Here is an 18,357-nt window from a genome sequence, read left to right on the forward strand (position 1 = left end):
ATTAAATTATACATCTTATAAGTCAAATTAAGGTATAGTCTTCTCTGAAAACCTTATAATTGAGTGTCATATAAGTGTGAATTGCATTGGCTTCCTAATTTTAGAGAAAGCACAAAGTTGCCTTTTGGTAAAGCTTCATTCTAAAGTGAACCAAAACTTACATGATGTGGTGGTGCTATGTCATATCAGAGATTTAATGTTGATATTTCTTTTGTTGATCATTTTTGTGAATGTATATTCTGAGAGAATGATGTAGGGCAAATCATGTTATATTTACAAAGTGCCATTCAATTGTAGACCTGTGGTATTTGATTATATCTTTTCGATAGCACCGAAGCTGGAAATTTAACCTAGATTTTCCCGTCTCCAGTGGCCTGTGAATCACTGTGCAATTTCACTTTTCTTCATAATTTGTTTTTTTAACCATCTTATGGTTTTGTAATTAAGTAGGTGCACAAATTATGTTCTAATGAACTAAAAGCTATATTAGGGAAGGAGAAAACTGAGAAACTAATTTTTGACATTGAATAATTGTTTAGAAAAGGCTTTAACTTCTACTTAATTTATCTGTTATATAGAATTCTATATTGTTTTTTCCTATGGGAATAAAAGGATAAAGGAAATAGTTTATACCAAGTTTTTGAACCCATAAACATTGTACATAGATTTATCATTTTTTTTAGGTATAGGGAAGTAAATAATACCCTTTCCTTACTGTGCAAATAGCATACATGGGTATTTGGTAGTTGAGTAAGCTGCGGGTCTTACTTGCATGAGATTCTTGCTAATATTGTTGATACGTATTTTTAGTAGTTAATAACCAATTGAATGCCCAGATACATGCCCAGATGCATGTTTTCTTCTAGGAAGTTGAAGCTATCACGCTGGAGCTGGAAGAACTCAAGAGAGAACATGCATCCTGTGAACAACAGCTTGAAGCTGTAAATGAAGCTATCAAATCCTATGAAGGTCAGATCGAAGCAATGGCAGCTGAGGTGGCCAAAAGTAAGGTAAGATTTACTTACCATACTGAAGAAATTGCTTTTAAGTTAATGTATTTATGTTCAACATTGAAACGTTGGCTGAAGATGTTTGATTTGAGAGGACTCATTCTCTTCACTCATTTCATGAAGAGAGACAAAGATAATGACTACCCATCCAGAAAGAGTCCTGAAATAATATTACTAATTATTTTAGTCCGAGTCTATTGAGATGACAAAAACTACACAGTAATTTTTTAAAAATCCATACTTGAGGATTTTCTTAATTGATTTTAGAGAGGGAGAAAGAGGAGAGGGAGAAAGAAAGACAGAGGCATCAATTGGTTGCCTCCCATACATGCTTCAACCGGGGATTGAACCTGCAGTCTAGGTGTGTACCCTGACCAGGAATCAAACCCTCAACTTTTTGGTGTACAGGAAGACGCTCCAACTGACTGAGCCACTTAGCCAGGGCTACACAGTAGTTTGCATGGGCAAATTTTAAATACAAAATTATTAACTATAATAGGAATTTGAAATGATGTGGAATTGATCACTAACAGATAAAGAAAACCTGAAAATAGGAACAGCAGATACAAGGAACAGCCATCACCTGTAGAGCTGGGGCAGTGCACCCATGGAAGAAACACATCTGGAAGAGAGCCCCATCCTACCGTCAGGGCTGAGAGCCAGATCTAGTGGAGGAGACGTGTGTGGCCCACTGGTGGCGAGGGTTGCTCTGCCAGGGGAAGCTGTCTGTAAACAAGTGCTACACGGACAGCACTTGCTGGGACGTAGCTTTCTTGGATGCCAGGCGAGACTGGCCATAGGGAGTGCCCAGCCTATGAGCATGCAGAAAAGGCCCCTCACTGGGGATGTCAGGGGAAGCCTTGCAGGCTGCTAGCCCTTGCACGTGACAAGCTTGTCCTTGAGAAACATCCTTGATTCACAGCGAATGGCTATTGTGTTGTCTGTTGTCATGTAAGGGAAAAGAGGTCAGTGCCCCTGACTAAATAGTCAGACATTGCTTGTTTTAAAAATCCTTGCAGCACACTGTTTGAAAATCATTTTTAGGTAAATGCTATGGTATATTCTTCTGCAAAAACCCTCTAATGACACAAACAGTATTAGGAAATTAAGGTTGTCCTCCTCCTTTGTTTTCTATCACCTAAATACAGTTGAGGTGTTTTGTTTATTTTTAGTCATTTGTGTGAGTTCTTTTAAGATCTAGGATGAAGCACTGAGTTTGGGGTCTGGGTAGCACGCATTGGTAGACTAAATTCCAGTTGTGTAATGACCACTTTGGAGATTGAATAGCTTCACCTTGGGAGGTAGGGGGACAGAAGTCAGACCAGGAGGTTTTTCTTTGTGCCACAGATCTATTTCTTCAAAAAGTTTCTCTTCCATTTCTGTTTTGACCCCGGGGCTAGAAGCAAACACAGTGCCCTTCTGTTGCTACTGGTACAGTTTACATGGCTTACATCTGCAGAAGGGCAGAGGAGCCAGTCCCAGCCTACTTTCTACCCCTGTTCTTGGCCCCTCCCGATAAATGTCATTTGGGAGTCGATCAAATTATCTTATTAGCTACCCAGAAATTCCACTTTTCTGAGGGACCTCACAGGTCAGATTTCCGTACTCTCTTCTGCCCCCATTAATCCCAACTGCAATAATTCAGCAAAACGCGGTTGCCTCCAGCATGATCACTGTATCCCCTCTCTTGTTTTTCTTTCTACTGGAAATCCCAGTTTTCTCCTATGTATAAAATTCATTAGTCACTTTAATGGGGATATAAATTATAGAGGGTTTGATGACCATTAGCCTGTAAACTAAAAATATCTCCATATTACCTTGCTATATATATATATCGTCTCCTAATAATTTGTTTCAGGAATCATTAAATAAAGCTCAAGAAGAGATGACCAAGCAAAAAGAAGTGATAACAGCCCAAGACAATGTAATTAAAGCTAAATATGCAGAAGTAGCGAAGCACAAGGAACAAAACAATGACTCTCAGCTTAAAATTAAGGAACTTGACCACAACATCAGCAAACATAAAAGGGAAGCAGAAGATGCTGCTGCAAAGGCATGTTTGTGTTCACTTTTACCCTTAAGAAAATTTTGGCTTCTGGGTTAGTGAAATATTCCAGTAAACTAGATGAAAAATTAAGTATAAATGGCAGAACTACTATATAACATAATTTTGAACTTTTACAGCTATGTTAACTGCTTCTCAGCAATGCTCATTTTCACCAAATGTCACAAATGTTTCGTTTTTGAATTTATCTCCATCTGCAAGATGTTGTTACCACATACTTAGTGGTCTCTCATGGAAGTGGCTTTTTTCCCCCAATGTTCACAGAACTATTACTAATATATTAGTAGTAATAATATATATTTTTTTTACCGTATTTCAACTTGAACTTAAAGACTCGCAGAAATATGTATACAGGCAACTTCTAAACTTAATATGCTTCTGGATGTGAATGTCCTTCCTAAGGATCAGTATAATTTTGTACCCTCATCTGAAATTTTTACCAAGCAGTTATCTTTTTGAGATTATCTCAAAGAATTTTTAGTCACTCTTAAAGCTCCTTTCTTTAGTGTATCATAGTGTCTTTAGTACTTTAAGGAAAATACATGCTTTTGGAGAAATTCATTGCTTGGTTAAGAGGCTGCACCTTTGTAGTCTCAATAATTTATCCATTATGTTTTCTTATGGGTATGTAACAGTTTGGTGCCTTTTAAATCTTTTTTAGCATCACAAAAGCACAATAGATTTAACCTAAAAAGATCACAGCATACAAAATAGTCTCCACACCCCCTGAAAGAGCCATGTTTATGTTCATTACTTGTCCATAAAAAATGTTTTTAAACCATTGTACTGTTCTAATATTTTATTAGTATTTATTTATCATTAGCTGATTTGGTAATTAATAACAGTATTGTGATTGCTAGGGGATTTTATTTACAGTTAAGGGGACAAAGGGTTGTGGAAGTAGAACTGTTAAAATGTCAAGGATTCTGTGAAATAAGTGGTTTATCGAATATTTATCACAAACTAGTTTCCAATACTATGCCAGGCACTGGAGATACACAGATGAGCTGCATGTAAACAGAATGCCTTCAGTGAGTTTAAGTATCAGCAGGGAAGACAGACTGTAATTGTCTTACTTTGGAACCCAGGGGTGAGACCATAACCAGGACATTAATAGGGATAAACAAACTGATAATGTAGTAGTTTCTACCAGTCAGAACCAACATTACACAATTCTCGTAGAAGAAAGCCTTCCTTAAGCACTGCAATTCAACATTTTTAATTGGTTGTATGAAGAAGTGTTTTACTGTGTCTGGTCAAAACAGAGCAATGGTAATGGAATGAACATTTAGGACAGTTTTTCACTTAGATTATAGTTCTGAGAAAAGTTATTAGATATCAGTCAGGAATCGGTTTCCATGATCTTACCAAATCTGTGACTTGAGTGTTTCTATAAGAATTTTAATTTTCACAACTTTTTTTTTAAGCAATGAGGAAATTGAGTAAAATTTGAAGAAGCCTCATGTGACTTATATTTCATTGTAAAAATTTCTGAGTTGGCTTTCTTCTAATACTTAAGTAATAGGAAGATATTTTTCTGTATAATCTCTTACTTCTTGAGCCCCTGCTCCAGGTAAAAATATTCATACTATATATGCTCACTGTTGATAGTGAACCTCATTTTTTTTCAAATGAGCTATTATGAGGTTTTTCTCTAAAGTATTTTATTTAAAATTTGTGAATATTTAAAAAAACTTGTTTTTAAATGTAACTTTATAAGCAGTGATAGATCCTTCTGTTACCATATGTGGCTAGGTATCCAAAATGTTGAAAGATTATGACTGGATTAATGCAGAGAAACACCTGTTTGGGCTACCCAATAGCGCCTATGATTTCAAAACTAACAACCCAAAAGAAGCTGGTCAGAGACTTCAGAAGTTGCAAGAAATGAAGGAGAAACTAGGAAGAAATGTCAACATGAGAGCTATGAACGTACTGACAGAGGCAGAAGAGCGGGTAAGTCATTTTCCTGTGGCTCTGGGCCCGTGAGAAGGTCAGGTGCATTGATGGCTCTGTATAACCTCTGAGACAGTAATTAGGGTCAACCTTTTGCTTGATGTCCTTGGTACTTGCTTTCTTTTTCCTTTTCTTCCTTTTCAGTTCTTTGTTTTCTGATTTCATTCTTTTTGCATCATCAGTTGTTTGTATGTTCTGTTGTGCCTTGAATGACTTTTCTGCTGGCTTTGCCCTTTATCATAAATCTGTTCTACTCCTACCTTATTCTTGGTATAAATAAAAATAGTACTTTCTGATCATCTTAACACCTCACATTGCTAGCATTTGTTTCGCTTACCTTGAGAGGCTATGAAAAATTAGGTACACTGCCTCCTCACCAGTCACTCCACAACTACCATCTTCCTTTAGCTCCAGTGTAAACTGGCAGTGTCAGTTTAATCTAAGCAGTCCTTAAAATTGTTACCTACATAACCGCTGTTTTACCAGCAGCACCTTCTATTTTAATGCCCAAAGTTACCTGATAAGGTTATCCATATACCCTACCCTGAGAAAATTTGTATAGTCTGCCACGTCACTAGAAAAATCCAGAGGGGAAGGCAGTTCCTATCCTTGACAGCCCCATAAAAATTAGCCATCTGTGTAATTTTATATTATGCCCTATATCTTTCATTCTGCAAAATTCTGTTTGAATTTGCATAATAGAATTAATGAGGGCTCTATAAAAGTGATACTTTATGATAAGCTCAATTTTAAGAAATTTTACTGTGATTTTTTTTAACTGTTATGGACATTAGTATCCACAAAAAATCTGTATTATGTTAGATACCAAACAGGCTAACAATGTATGTGTTGTGATCTCTCTATAAAATGTTCTTGCTGGTTTTCATTTATCCATTAAAGCTTTGCACTATATAGGATATTTGGGGAAGTAAATCACTGGCCCAAATTTGAGCTGCAGAACATCGGGAAATTTGTTTTTTTAGTTGTTTGCTTTTATAATAGATAATGGTAACTGTTAAAATCTTCTTTTTAGAGAGTTTACTAACTTCCGTCTCTCTACCAAAGAGAAAGCTCTGTTACTGATAAGCAGATGGCCTTTTGTTTGTTTTTTCTGTTATTTTGTGTCTGTACACCTAAGAAACTACTACATGGAATAATGCAAGGAATGAGATAAAAATGTGGAGAACAGGTTTTAGGAGCCTGGCCGTAAGGAAGAGGGACAGCAAGGAAGCTAGCAGGACTGGCTGGAGTTTTTAAGGGAGAGAGTTTGAGGCCTTGAAATGTGATTTTGGGGAAAAATGAGTTAAGGGAATTTTTAGGGAGTTCTGCTGCTTGTGGTATGATTACCCCTCTGCAGCCTCCGTCAGTTTGTTTCCAGAAAATGTCTACATTGACTAGCAAAGGTCACTGTGAAGGTGTGATGTTGGAGCTGAAACTTGAGGCCCTAAGCGAGGTCTGATACAGATGAAGAATGCTCAGGAAGAGAGAACAGTGCAAGGACCCTGAGGCTACAGTGAGTTGATTATGTTCAAGAAACTGAAAAAGACCAAATGGCTGCAGTGTGGAGAGGAGTGTGATGCCCAGGTTCAAAGAGATAGATAAAGGCCAGATTATGTAGTATTTGTACATTGTGGCGAAGAATTGAAATTGTCTATCACTGCTAAGACTAACCAACCTTAAGCATGCAGAGCTACTTTTGAGTTTACATATGACATTTTTCATTGTGTCTTGGCTGCTAGGAAGACAAGAGAATATTAGTGGAGTCAAAATATTATAGGAGCTTGTCCTACAATTTCTCAGTTATAATTGAATTTTATATACTGATATATTTCCTTTCCTCATGATTGGTGTACATTATAGCTGTCAGTACAGTATATCTTTTGGGTAATTAAGAGTGTACATAATGTAAATAAAATACCTTTTATTCCTGACTGAATTCTGTAATATAAAAACAACTTCTAATTTTTCCAATTAAGTATGTTTTTTATCTTTCCAGTATAATGACTTGATGAAGAAGAAGAGAATTGTAGAAAATGACAAATCCAAAATACTTGCAACTATAGAAGACCTTGACCAGAAGAAAAACCAAGCCCTAAATATTGCTTGGCAAAAGGTATTTGAACCAAAACTAGTATCGTTTATTCTGTGTGAGGCAAAGATGAAGAATACTGGTGATGGGTTTATATAAGATGAACTGTAGATGACTGGTTTATGTTTGAAAGGGCCTCATGCGTTTTGTCCTTTTGGGCCTGGCTGCTACTGATTTGCAGAGGTAGGTTTGTGTCACTCCATCATATTCTGCCTGTCTCTTCTCTGGTTCTATATTTGAAAGAAACCGTAAGATACTCTCTACGCACCCTGTGCTTGAAACTGGAAGCAGTATTATTTTCACATTGGGAAATCTGATTGTTGGAAATGTTCTCCCAAGGATCCCTTCAGTTCTAATCTCCATGGTTTCTCTTGCCCAGACCCACAGAGGTCAAGTATTAGTTTTAAGAATGTTTTTATGGCAAACTTGGCATTTTTTACCACTTACAAATTATTAATTTAATTTCATAATTCATAAATGTTAGGTATTATGTAGGTTTTTAACAAAGCATTTTTGCACACATTGTATTAAGTATATTAGTTAACACATTAAACAGTTTCTTTGTTAATTAATTTACATGAATTATCTTAAAACTATTCCATTACTTTGATAGTTATTCCTATTTTATACATGAAGAAACCAAAGCTTACAAAAATGAAATAGCCTAAGATTAAAAACTGGGATTCTTTTTTCCTAAATTAGTACCAAAGTTAAAAAAACTGCCTTTTGTTGCTAACTGTTATCACCCTTTTGTTTAAGAATTGGGCAATAAACAAGGAAGTATTGTTTGTTACTGGACTCTTTTTTTTTTAATCTCAGTTACCATTTTTGTTTTGTTTTATGACAACTTTGGATGATTTCAAGGTTCTTTACCATTAGTTCTGATTTCTTGGCAGTATATATGTGTCTCCTTTAGAATAATTCCTTAACCTATTTTTCTATGTCTACCATAGCAAAAAACACTTTTTCATTAAATTCTGAACATAGTTACCATGCTGTTTGGTACTTGAATGATCCCGTGCTTTTAGAATTTAACTGGGCACCATTCCTCTTTTTTTCTTAATTCTATAGGAACTTTATTTTCAATTATGGCAGCACAGTTTACCCCTTCCAGTCACAGTTTTCAGGGTTCCCCATGTCTCATCTGTCTGTCTTTTTAAAAATGCATGCAAAAAGTTGGTCCTATTGGTGTACATCGTGTGGATTTAACACTGGACCTACAAGGTTTTGTCTCTTGTTTCTTGTTTTCCCCGTGGTTCCTGGGTTAATGGTTAGAATAAACTTATCCTTTATACTGAGTGCTTATGTCATTCACTATTCCCATTAATTTTTTCGTTTAATCCTCACAGGAACCTAATGAGGTAGGCATTGTTGTCAGCATTATGTACTCCTTCTGGCCATAAGCATGCTTCATTCACAAAGCCAGAGTATTTTAGGCACTGGTTGTGTTTTTCCTTTTTCGCCTAATTGGGTTTTTAAAATTGATTGCATTGTATCTCTCTATACCTACCCATGAACACAGTTTATTTTCTATCTAGGACAAGGTATATTCTTTGCTGTCCATTAACTGATAAGTTAGTTTCTCTTTCTTCCTTTGAAAGACTTATATATGGGGTCCATGGCCATGTTTAGGGCTTAGTGGCATCTTACTGTCTTAGTTCTGAACTGCCTCTCTCTTGCCTGGCCAAAATATTAAAAAAAAGAATCTAGATGTTTATAAGTGGTGTGCTACCTCCCAGCTCTCCCAAAAGAGACCGTTGTTGTCTCCCCATTTGGCTGAACCTTGCCTACCTCTGAAATTTTACCCCAGATAAAACTAGAGCCTGTGTCCCCTGTGGGATAATTACTTAGCATGTGTACAGTGCTCTGAAAATATGTATTCCTTAGTAAATTTATATTCCAGAAAACTGATGATGTCTAGGAGAGTTCTTTTTTACTAAACATGCTCACAAAAAGTATATTTGCCTTGAATTTTGTACTTGAATTTGGAGATTTTCCTAGAGAACGGGGCTGTCCAAGCCCTGTGGGTGTGTGGTGTGTGCATATACGCTCTCAAACTTATCTGCTGAACTCGGAGGTTATTAGTCGTGTCTTTGAGAACAGATGGCCAAATTCTCACATCATTAAGTGTATATGCACAAAACTCACCCAATTAAAAGCTATACTATTGGCCCTAAATCTCTAATCTCCTATGGTGGCTTGATGAAGATAGGCCAAACAGCTTCTTTGGCCTTTTTCTCTTGGGGTCCAATTCTATTCCTGTACCTTGACACCTCAACTTCTTTGGCAATGAGAAGAAGCATAAAAAGAATCATTCAACACCTTGAACAGACCTGGTTGTGTGATTTTGTGCCTCTTTTTCTGCACAGCCACCTGATCATCCTAGGCTTTTTAAGGTTAGTTAATAATCACAGGCCCATCTTAACCGTACCAGTCAACAGAAAATAAGTTTTGTAAGAGAACGTTTTGTGACAAAAAGTTTTTGTTTTGTTTTTGTTTCTCTAACAAAAAAATCAGTCTTCTATATTGTACAATTATGTGTCTTTGAGTATTCCTACATTATGGCCTCCAAAACTTCAAGCTAGAGTTGAGTTATAGCCTCTAGTTCCCTTTGGAAGTTGGAGTGGAGCTCAGTGAACTATTTCTGTAAAGGGACAAGTAATTTTGTTGTTGTCGTTTTCCCAGCCAAATAGTCCTTGTGACAACTACTGGACTGTTGTTTCAGTGCTTGCAGCCATAGAAAATACATAAATGTGATTTCTAGATTTGTCACATGGGCCATAATTTGACAACCCCTGAGGTAGAGTAACAAACAAAAAAATACACTGTTGGGTTGCATATACACATGTCAAAATTTGATACTTTAGAAAACCTTTAACATCATTTTTTTACCCAGGTGAACAAGGACTTTGGGTCTATTTTTTCTACTCTTTTGCCTGGTGCTAATGCTATGCTTGCACCACCAGAGAAGCAAACTGTATTGGATGGTCTGGAGTTCAAGGTTGCTTTAGGAAATACTTGGAAAGAAAACCTAACTGAACTTAGTGGTGGTCAGAGGTGAGTAATCTCTTAGCTATATTATAATTATGAATTCCTCTTATTATAGTTCCAGATTCCTCTTGTTTTATTATAATCCATCATCTCCGTGCCTATCTATTCTATGCCAGTTTTGCATTGCTTAGCTTTCTCTGCATATAGAATTTCAGGAGCCTGATATTTAAGACTACACATTCCAACTAGAACATTTTATTAAAATAATAGGCAACAAAGGAAATGTAAGGATAATTAACTAGAAAACTAGATAAAATATATGAAAAATGGTTATTTTCAGACACTGGAAAAAGAGTGGCCCAGGAGGGTAGACGTGAGAGAAAGGAAACTCCAGTGCTGCGAGCCCAGAGTTTGTCCTGCTTCCCTCCTGGGAGCCATGCCTGGGATGCAGATGGAGCGGGGGCCCCACACAGTGCCCAGCAGCCCCACCAAATTAGGAAACTGGGAGACTCTGGGGAACCATACCATAGAATTATTTGTATTCTTGTATTCTTGTTGTGTTATTCCTGAAGTGAAAGCTGCTATAGATAGACCTTAGCTAAGTTCATTGCAGGCCTTGAAGAATATAGCTAATTTGCATGTAACTTAATTGTTTCATGGAACAAAGCCCAACACTCTTTAAAGAAAGACATCAAAACCCAGTCTCTGAACAACATAGTAATGTATCTGCCATCTAATAAAAATTACTAGATAGAAATCAGGAAAATATGACTCATACCCTACAGAAAAATCAGTCAATGCAAACAGACCTACAAATGACAGGTGATAAAATTAGCATATAAGGAAGGTAAAAGAGTTACATTAACTATTTCCAAGAATTAAAAGAAAAAAATGTGGTGAGAGAAATGGAAACTTTGAAAGAAGTATCAAGTGGAACTTCTAAATAGAAAAATATAAAGCCCTGGCTGGCATAGCTCAGTGGATTGAGTGCGGGCTGCGAACCAAAGCATCGCAGGTTCGATTCCCAGTCAGGGCACATGCCTGGGTTGCAGGCCGTGGCCCCCAGCAACCACACATTGATGTTTTTCTCTCTTTCTCCTTCCCTTCCCTCTCTAAAAATAAATAAATAAAATCTTTAAAAAATATATATATATATACACACACACACACACACACACATATATATATAATTGAAAGGGGAAGTTCATTGCATGAAATCAACAACAGATCAGACAATGTAAAAGAAACAGGAGTGAATTTGAATACAGAGTCTATTCAAGCTGAACTGAGAAACAGAGAACATGAAAAACAGCTTCAGTGACCTGTGAGATATTAAGCCATCCAACATACATGTAATTACAGTTCCACAAGGAGAGAAAGAGGCAAAACAGAAAAGTACTTGAAGAAATAATGGTCCTGAATTGTCCAGGTTTCATGAGTTCTATAAACCTGCAGGCTTGATTTCTGTTAACTTCAGGTCAAATAAACACCTCACATGCATAGAATAATATAGCAAGGCATGTCATAGATTGTACAGTTGCTATGGTTATATATGCCAGTGATTAGAAGGCAAACCTTTAAAGCAGCCAGAGGTAAGAAGGCATATTACAGTACCAAGGAACAAAGGTGAGAATAACTTTAGACTTTCTCAAAAACTGTGCAAGCCAGAACTCGAACAACATCAGAATTCTATGTCAAATAGAAATAATCTTCCAATTGAAGGCACTAGAATTATGTTTTTCAGAAAAACAAAAGCTGTAAGAATTTGATCCCAGTAGAACTGTACAGGTAAAGGAAAATGGTACCAGATACAATATGAAACCTACATAAAAGAATGAATGAAGAGCATTGGAAATAGCATGTTCTGGTGCTCAGGGAAGTTTCTCCCAGCCTTTACTCACTGATTTAGACAGTCAGCTTACCAAAAGAAATGTAAAAGGTCATGTGACCTCACTCCCTACCTGCAGACAACCAAGTAAGTAAAACCTCATAAGAAAAATTTGTGAATATTTACATAATTTAAGATGGTTATTAATTTTTTCCTGTGCACAGTGTACAGTCCACAGTCCTTGAATTGTTCTCCTGTGCTCCATAATGCCATCATGGTCCTCTTCTCTTACGTTCGTAGGAAAATACTAAGACCTGTTAGTTTCCTTTATGAAATCCTTGTCATTTTTATAAGTAGAATACCAGTAATACCAATCCACCCTGTATTTTTCATTATTGATAAAATTCCTTAATATTTTGAGTTTCTGCTTCCTGTCAGCCAAAATTGAATTCCAGTTTAGACCCCAATATCTAAAGAACTGTTTTTGCCAGAGTCTTAGAAAGTGTTTTAAGGAAAATAGAACAAAAATTAATTTTGTTATTGGAACCTAAAAATTATTTCCATAATTAAGGTGATATGAAATTATTTGTAGTTATACTACTATCCCGCAAAGTAGTTTAACTCTTGATGAGGAATTTTTCTTTTATTTTCTGAGTGGAAAACTTAAAGCTCAGTGGCCAGAGAAAGCCAATGAGAAATAATATTAGGTTGCATGAATAACCTCAGCTACATATTTTAGTTTTCTAGTTGCTTATCCTTACATTTCCTTTGTTGCCTATTATTTTAAGCAAACTTTCTAACTAAAATATGTAATCTTACATATTAGGCTTCTTAAATTCTATATGCATAAAATAGAGGCAAATTTAAGTCTCGCTGTTGTTTTTTATTGTACCATCTCACTCATTTCCGCTGCTGAATGTTTTGTTTCCGCTTCTGTAGACGCCCTCTACAGTGCACACATTTCCTTTTACCCCACTGACCTGTTTCTTAATAAATCCCTGTCGGCGTGCAGTGAGCGTCAGGGTGACAGCTCACTCTAGTGCTGCACGCAGGCACTACAGAGTAAGTGTTACAAATGTTTGTGCTTTTTAGTCTCGTGTTGAATAATTGTAAGTATTTTGTACTAAAATAAACAAGGCTTTCTTATAAAATATGCCTAAGAAATAACGTTACAAAAATTACTATGATTCTTCATAACAGAACCAGTTGGGGCGGGGGGTGGTTAGCTAGAAGAGAACTTGAAATGAGATGCAGATCTAAGAGTGGGCATAAGAACAAATTTTAAATAAGGTGTGTGAGGGTTCTCCAGAGACAAAGAACCTGTAGGGGTCTTTATGTAATATATATGAAGAGATTTATTACAAAGAATTGGCTCATTTTATCGTGGAGGCTGAGAATTCCCACAGTTTGGTGTCTGCAAACTAGAGACCCAGGAAAGCAAGTGGTATAGGTCAGTCCGATGGTGAAGACCTGAGAACCAGGAGCACTGAGAGCAGAATAGTCATGTTCCAACTCAAGTAATCAGGCAGGAAGGGAAGAATTCTTTACTCTACCTGTTTTACTACTCAGACCCTCAGCAGCTTGAATGCTGTCCGCCCACACCGGGGTGGGCATACTGCTTTACTGAGTTGCAGTGGGAATGCTGTATTCATCTAAACACACCCTCACAGACACGCCCAGTAATCATGTTCAGCCAGACATCTGGGCACCCTGTGATTCAATCAAGTTGACGCAGAATTAACCATCACAAAAGGACTTCTTAAACTTCGGGCAGTGAGAAATATTTAGAGTAACGGGCCATAGTCTATTCAACTTACTTGATTGGTGCCAATAAAAAAAAGGATAGAGTATGTGTGTGCAAGAAGATGCATACATATGAAAGTTCGAAAGACGCATCTAACGGCATAGCATCTAACACAATTACTGAAGGAAAGAAACTTAACACTAAAATGTTTTCTTAAGGACAGGTGCCAAATACAACATCCTGATTATTTGGAGGGAAGAATATAAACCTGTTCTATTCAAAATAGAACTCGTTGAAGAGGAAAAATGAAAGACAGAAATAAAAGACATTTTAGTACAAGGGTTGAAGTTTGAAACTTAAGGTTCCTTTTTCTATGGCCATTTCTTAGCTAAATCTGCGCTTTCCGTCGTAATGAAAACAAGATAGCAGGTTTGCTTCAGTGTTTTGATACATGGTAAAATCGAGTTTTGACGGCTTTTTTCTGACCTTCTTTTCTTAGGTCTTTAGTAGCTTTGTCATTAATATTGTCCATGCTCCTCTTCAAACCTGCTCCAATTTACATTCTGGACGAAGTGGATGCAGCCTTGGATCTCTCTCACACCCAGAATATCGGACAGATGCTGCGGACTCACTTCACACATTCTCAGGTGAGAACCGGAAAGAACATCTTTTTTTTTTTTTTTTTAAGTTTTAAAAATGTCTCAGTAGTAATATTTGTTTTTCTAAAACCATTCTTTATACTGGCCATTATTAAGATATTTAAGATTGAGGAATACTAAAGCTTTGTGTATTTCTTTAAATATATATTAATACTCAAATGGGTTTAAAATCCAAAACAAAAAAGGATTTGGTCTCCTATTATAGAAAAAGCCAGACATTACCGTTGTTTATAGTGTGAGGAGAATCTAATACTTTCATAATTTGAGATTAATTTAGGGCTAAATGTAATTACTTTTCTAGCTAGCTGCCAGAGACACACAGTCAAAGCAGGAATGGTTCAGGATACACCTGTGTGTCAGAACATCATGTGGCCCCTGCTGGGGTACTTGTCATTTATTTCTCCTGGCTAGAGAGCAGAGAAAGCCCCGTTAGGCTAAGAACAGTTTGTTTTATTGAACTGGGACCGCCAAACACAGTTTATAGGTAATGCATTGCACAACTCTTGAAGGGCTTTACTTATCATACTTATCACAGACTGTGTATTTCCTATGGCAGTTTTATTTTAGCATGCAACAGTGAAGTGGCACCTATTCTTAATTACACAAATACAAATATTCCCATGGAACTAGTGGTGATGCCATAAGACCTTGAAGCCTTGATATTAGACTATCACAGAGAAAAAGATTTCCCTGGGGCATTGAGAGGTAGCAAAAAAAGTTGCCAGCTACAGAAGATAGCAACAAGCAGTCAGCCAACAGGAAATAGTAAAGTTGGGTAATGAAGCATTCAAGATAAAATTAAGAGGCTCCTAAAACCAAATATGGAAAATTAGAATTGACTTAGGTGTCTGATATAACTAGTTGTTACCCACATTTGAGGATGTGTGTTTGCTTGGAACCAGGCATTTGAAGAAATAACAAAAATCTAAATATCTCCAAACAGTTCTTTAACCCCATTATTTAAAAAAGTGGACTTCTTCAAGGATTACAGAAATTATTTTTATGCTTTTTTTTTTTCCCTTTTTCCCTTAAGTTCATTGTGGTGTCCCTGAAGGAAGGTATGTTCAACAATGCGAACGTCCTTTTCAAAACCAAGTTTGTGGATGGTGTTTCTACAGTAACCAGATCTACTCAGTGTCAAAATGGAAAGGTTCCAAGGGAAGCCAAGTCCAAGGCAAAAGAGCCCAAATGATCACATGTGGAAGTTAAAAGTATGAATTTACTCCTTCACCTTGACCTGATTTTTAAACATAAATTTTTTAAAGAAATTGGGATTTATTTAATTTGTTTATATAAAGATCTAATGTTATTTTGTTACTTAAACCATATTTCTCTATATCACTTTTAAATGAACATGGTTCCTCTTTTTAAAATAAGTGTAACTGTGTCCCAATTACTGTGATTGTGATTTTATGCATGTCATCAATTATTTTTCTTACACAATTCTTTTATACAATATATTAGGGAGCCTGAGATACCTGGTTGGTGGGAAGTTCTTTTTGAAAAAGCAAAAATACAAAGAAACAGGTGAAATTAGATTACAGGATAAAGATAGCCGACAATCAGCTTTTAGTTTAATTCCTGAAATAATGTCAATGTGTTTTCAATGGCTAATGAAGTCATTCAGGTAAGGAAAATTTATGAAGCAAGTAGCTGGACCGACAAAGAGAACACAGAAAAGGTATTAAGCCTGTTCTGAGCTGTTTATGGTTAGTTCTCTGTGGATGTTAGATCCCTGCTTTAGCCTCAAATGACAGACTCTTTCAAGATTTGTTTCCCATATTATGATGTTTGAATATCATGTTTCTATATGCTTAGTAATCTGCATTTGCACATTTTTTAAAAATTGTTATGAATATTTCAGTAGACGCTTAAGAAAAGGTGTGTTGCATGCTGCTGTCTGGTGCAAGTTTACCTGATGTCGGCCAGTATTTTCAGAGATGTTTGTCAGCCTTTTCATAATCCAGTCAGTAACAATTTACCTGGTGAATGAGAAAGGAGGAGACAACAGATCTTTTTTCTTTAGTCTGAGATGTATGTGAGTACATTAAATCCATCTCTTCTACCAGTAGGGCTCAAAATTTGATGATTATTTTATTTAAGTGTCTTCGGCTTTCCAGTTTAAAAGGATGATGTTTCTTTAAGATCTCAAAAGATTGTGTAGTATCTATAGGCGTATCACCAGTGCCTCCAAACTCTGAATCTTGAAAGCCCTGACATGTGCCAGTCTCATCTTGGGTATGTTTCTGTATGCTTTATATGCATCCCTTCTTCAAACTTCAGTTTTAGCTCCTTTGTGTTATCCTTTCCCTGACATATGCTCATACTGCTTGGCCCTGGGTTTAACATTTCTTAGTTTCCGTCCTCATACATATGTGAGGCTGTCAGAGAACACCCAGGTAACTGATGTTATTGGATACATTGGAAAGGTCTGTGCCTGGAATCAGGTCTGACTACTGTGGGATGCTGGGGGGCAAAGCTATAAAAATATGAGTTACAGGAAGCCCAGTATCAATAGAACAGACATACAAAGGTTTTTCTTTTCTTTCAAATATATTGTAAATTGTTTGCAAAAAAACAGCGTTGTCAATTTACATTGTCACCAATATAGTATAACTTGTTGATCACAACTTAGCACAGGTGTTAATACTTGTAATGTACTAGTTATAAAATGTTACTTCACTGCTTTGTTAATTACCACTGTGTAAATAACTTGTGGGGTGATTATTTTGCCATAGGTGTGAATTTTCCTCTGCTAATACGTTTTCTATGTGTCTGCTTTCATAATTTTTGTCTCATAAATTTGCTCTTTGATGAAAATTCCCAAACATTAAAGTTTTGTGAGTAATGCTGTTGTTCTTTGAATTGAGGGAGAACATTCAGTGGGATGGAAACATGGATTCCACACATCTGCAGTAATACGAGTAACATCCGTTGAGCTCTTTCTGTACATCAGACACTGTTCTCACATGCACATGTTTTCACATGTAGTCCATTAATGACCCAGTGAGGCAAGTAGTGTTATCGTCAGCATTGTATAGTTGAGGAAACCGAATGGAGCAGAGAAGTTAAGAAACTTGCCCATGGTGGTAATACAAGTTAGTGGCAGAGCCCAGGTACGGATGTCAGCAACTGGTCTCCAGAGCCCGTGATAGGCGACCTCTCTGACAGCGAACACTTGTATTTATTGTACATAATAAGTTTGAGAGATGCTTAGATGAGCAGTATGCACACGTGAAAAGAACCTCAAACATTTGACAAGAGGATTCCTTGTGGTTTGGTTTTTTCCCTCCAGCATTTCAAGTATGCTAAGAAAGGCAAAAGCACAGATTTGGAAATCCCACTTCCAATATGAGAGAGTGATCTAACAGGCCAGCATTGCCACAATCATGTCATCCTCAGTCAGGGCAGTTTTATTATTTTTTATTTATGTGCCTTTTTTTTTCCTTTTCCTGCCTAGTATAAATAATGAGAACTGGCATATTTAACTTTTTTCAAAAATTAAGAAGGCATTCAGTCTGTTGCCAGGAAACATGCTAGTATAGGCTTTTGGGAGATGTCCTTTATCAAGTTGCAGAAGTTCGCGTCTGTCCCTGGTTGGATCAGGGCTCATTCTCGGAGTGTTGAATTTTGTCAAATGCTTTTTCTACATTGAGTTATATGATCATGTAACTGTTAGTATTATGCTTAATTTTTAAATATTAAACCAGCCTTGTTTCCCTTGAAGAAACCCACTTGCATATGGTATATAATTTTTATGTATTGGTGGATTCTGTCTGCTAATATTTGTATGTGTTTTCTTGAGGGTCATTGCCCTGTAGGTTTCTTGTTTGTTTGTTTGTTTGTTTGTTTTATACAGCTTTTATTTGATTTCCGGGTAATACTAGCTTTATGAAAGCGATTGGGATGTGGTTTTTTTTCAAGTATATTAATTTCCAGTTACAGTGGATTTTCCAGGTAGCCTTTTCTTAACTGATTTCTAGTTTAATTGTGTTATGGTGAGGAGTCATACTTT

The 18,357-nt window shown here is 36.6% G+C and overlaps 1 protein-coding gene across 1 annotated transcript in view; it reads left to right on the plus strand.

Moving 5' to 3' along the window:
* SMC2 (structural maintenance of chromosomes 2) overlaps positions 1 to 16,675 on the plus strand; it is a 48,606-nt gene extending 31,931 nt beyond the window's left edge. The window contains exons 19-25 of the mRNA XM_036021986.1: positions 867 to 1,010; positions 2,869 to 3,063; positions 4,831 to 5,031; positions 7,028 to 7,144; positions 10,017 to 10,177; positions 14,183 to 14,330; positions 15,376 to 16,675. Coding sequence (XP_035877879.1) covers positions 867 to 1,010; positions 2,869 to 3,063; positions 4,831 to 5,031; positions 7,028 to 7,144; positions 10,017 to 10,177; positions 14,183 to 14,330; positions 15,376 to 15,534 — 1,125 coding nt within the window. The 3' untranslated portion in view covers positions 15,535 to 16,675. The remainder of the gene's footprint in view (positions 1 to 866; positions 1,011 to 2,868; positions 3,064 to 4,830; positions 5,032 to 7,027; positions 7,145 to 10,016; positions 10,178 to 14,182; positions 14,331 to 15,375) is intronic.
* The last annotated feature ends 1,682 nt before the right edge of the window (positions 16,676 to 18,357 follow it).

This window comes from Phyllostomus discolor, chromosome 3 (assembly GCF_004126475.2).
Source record: "Phyllostomus discolor isolate MPI-MPIP mPhyDis1 chromosome 3, mPhyDis1.pri.v3, whole genome shotgun sequence".
Taxonomy (NCBI): Eukaryota; Metazoa; Chordata; class Mammalia; order Chiroptera; family Phyllostomidae; genus Phyllostomus; species Phyllostomus discolor.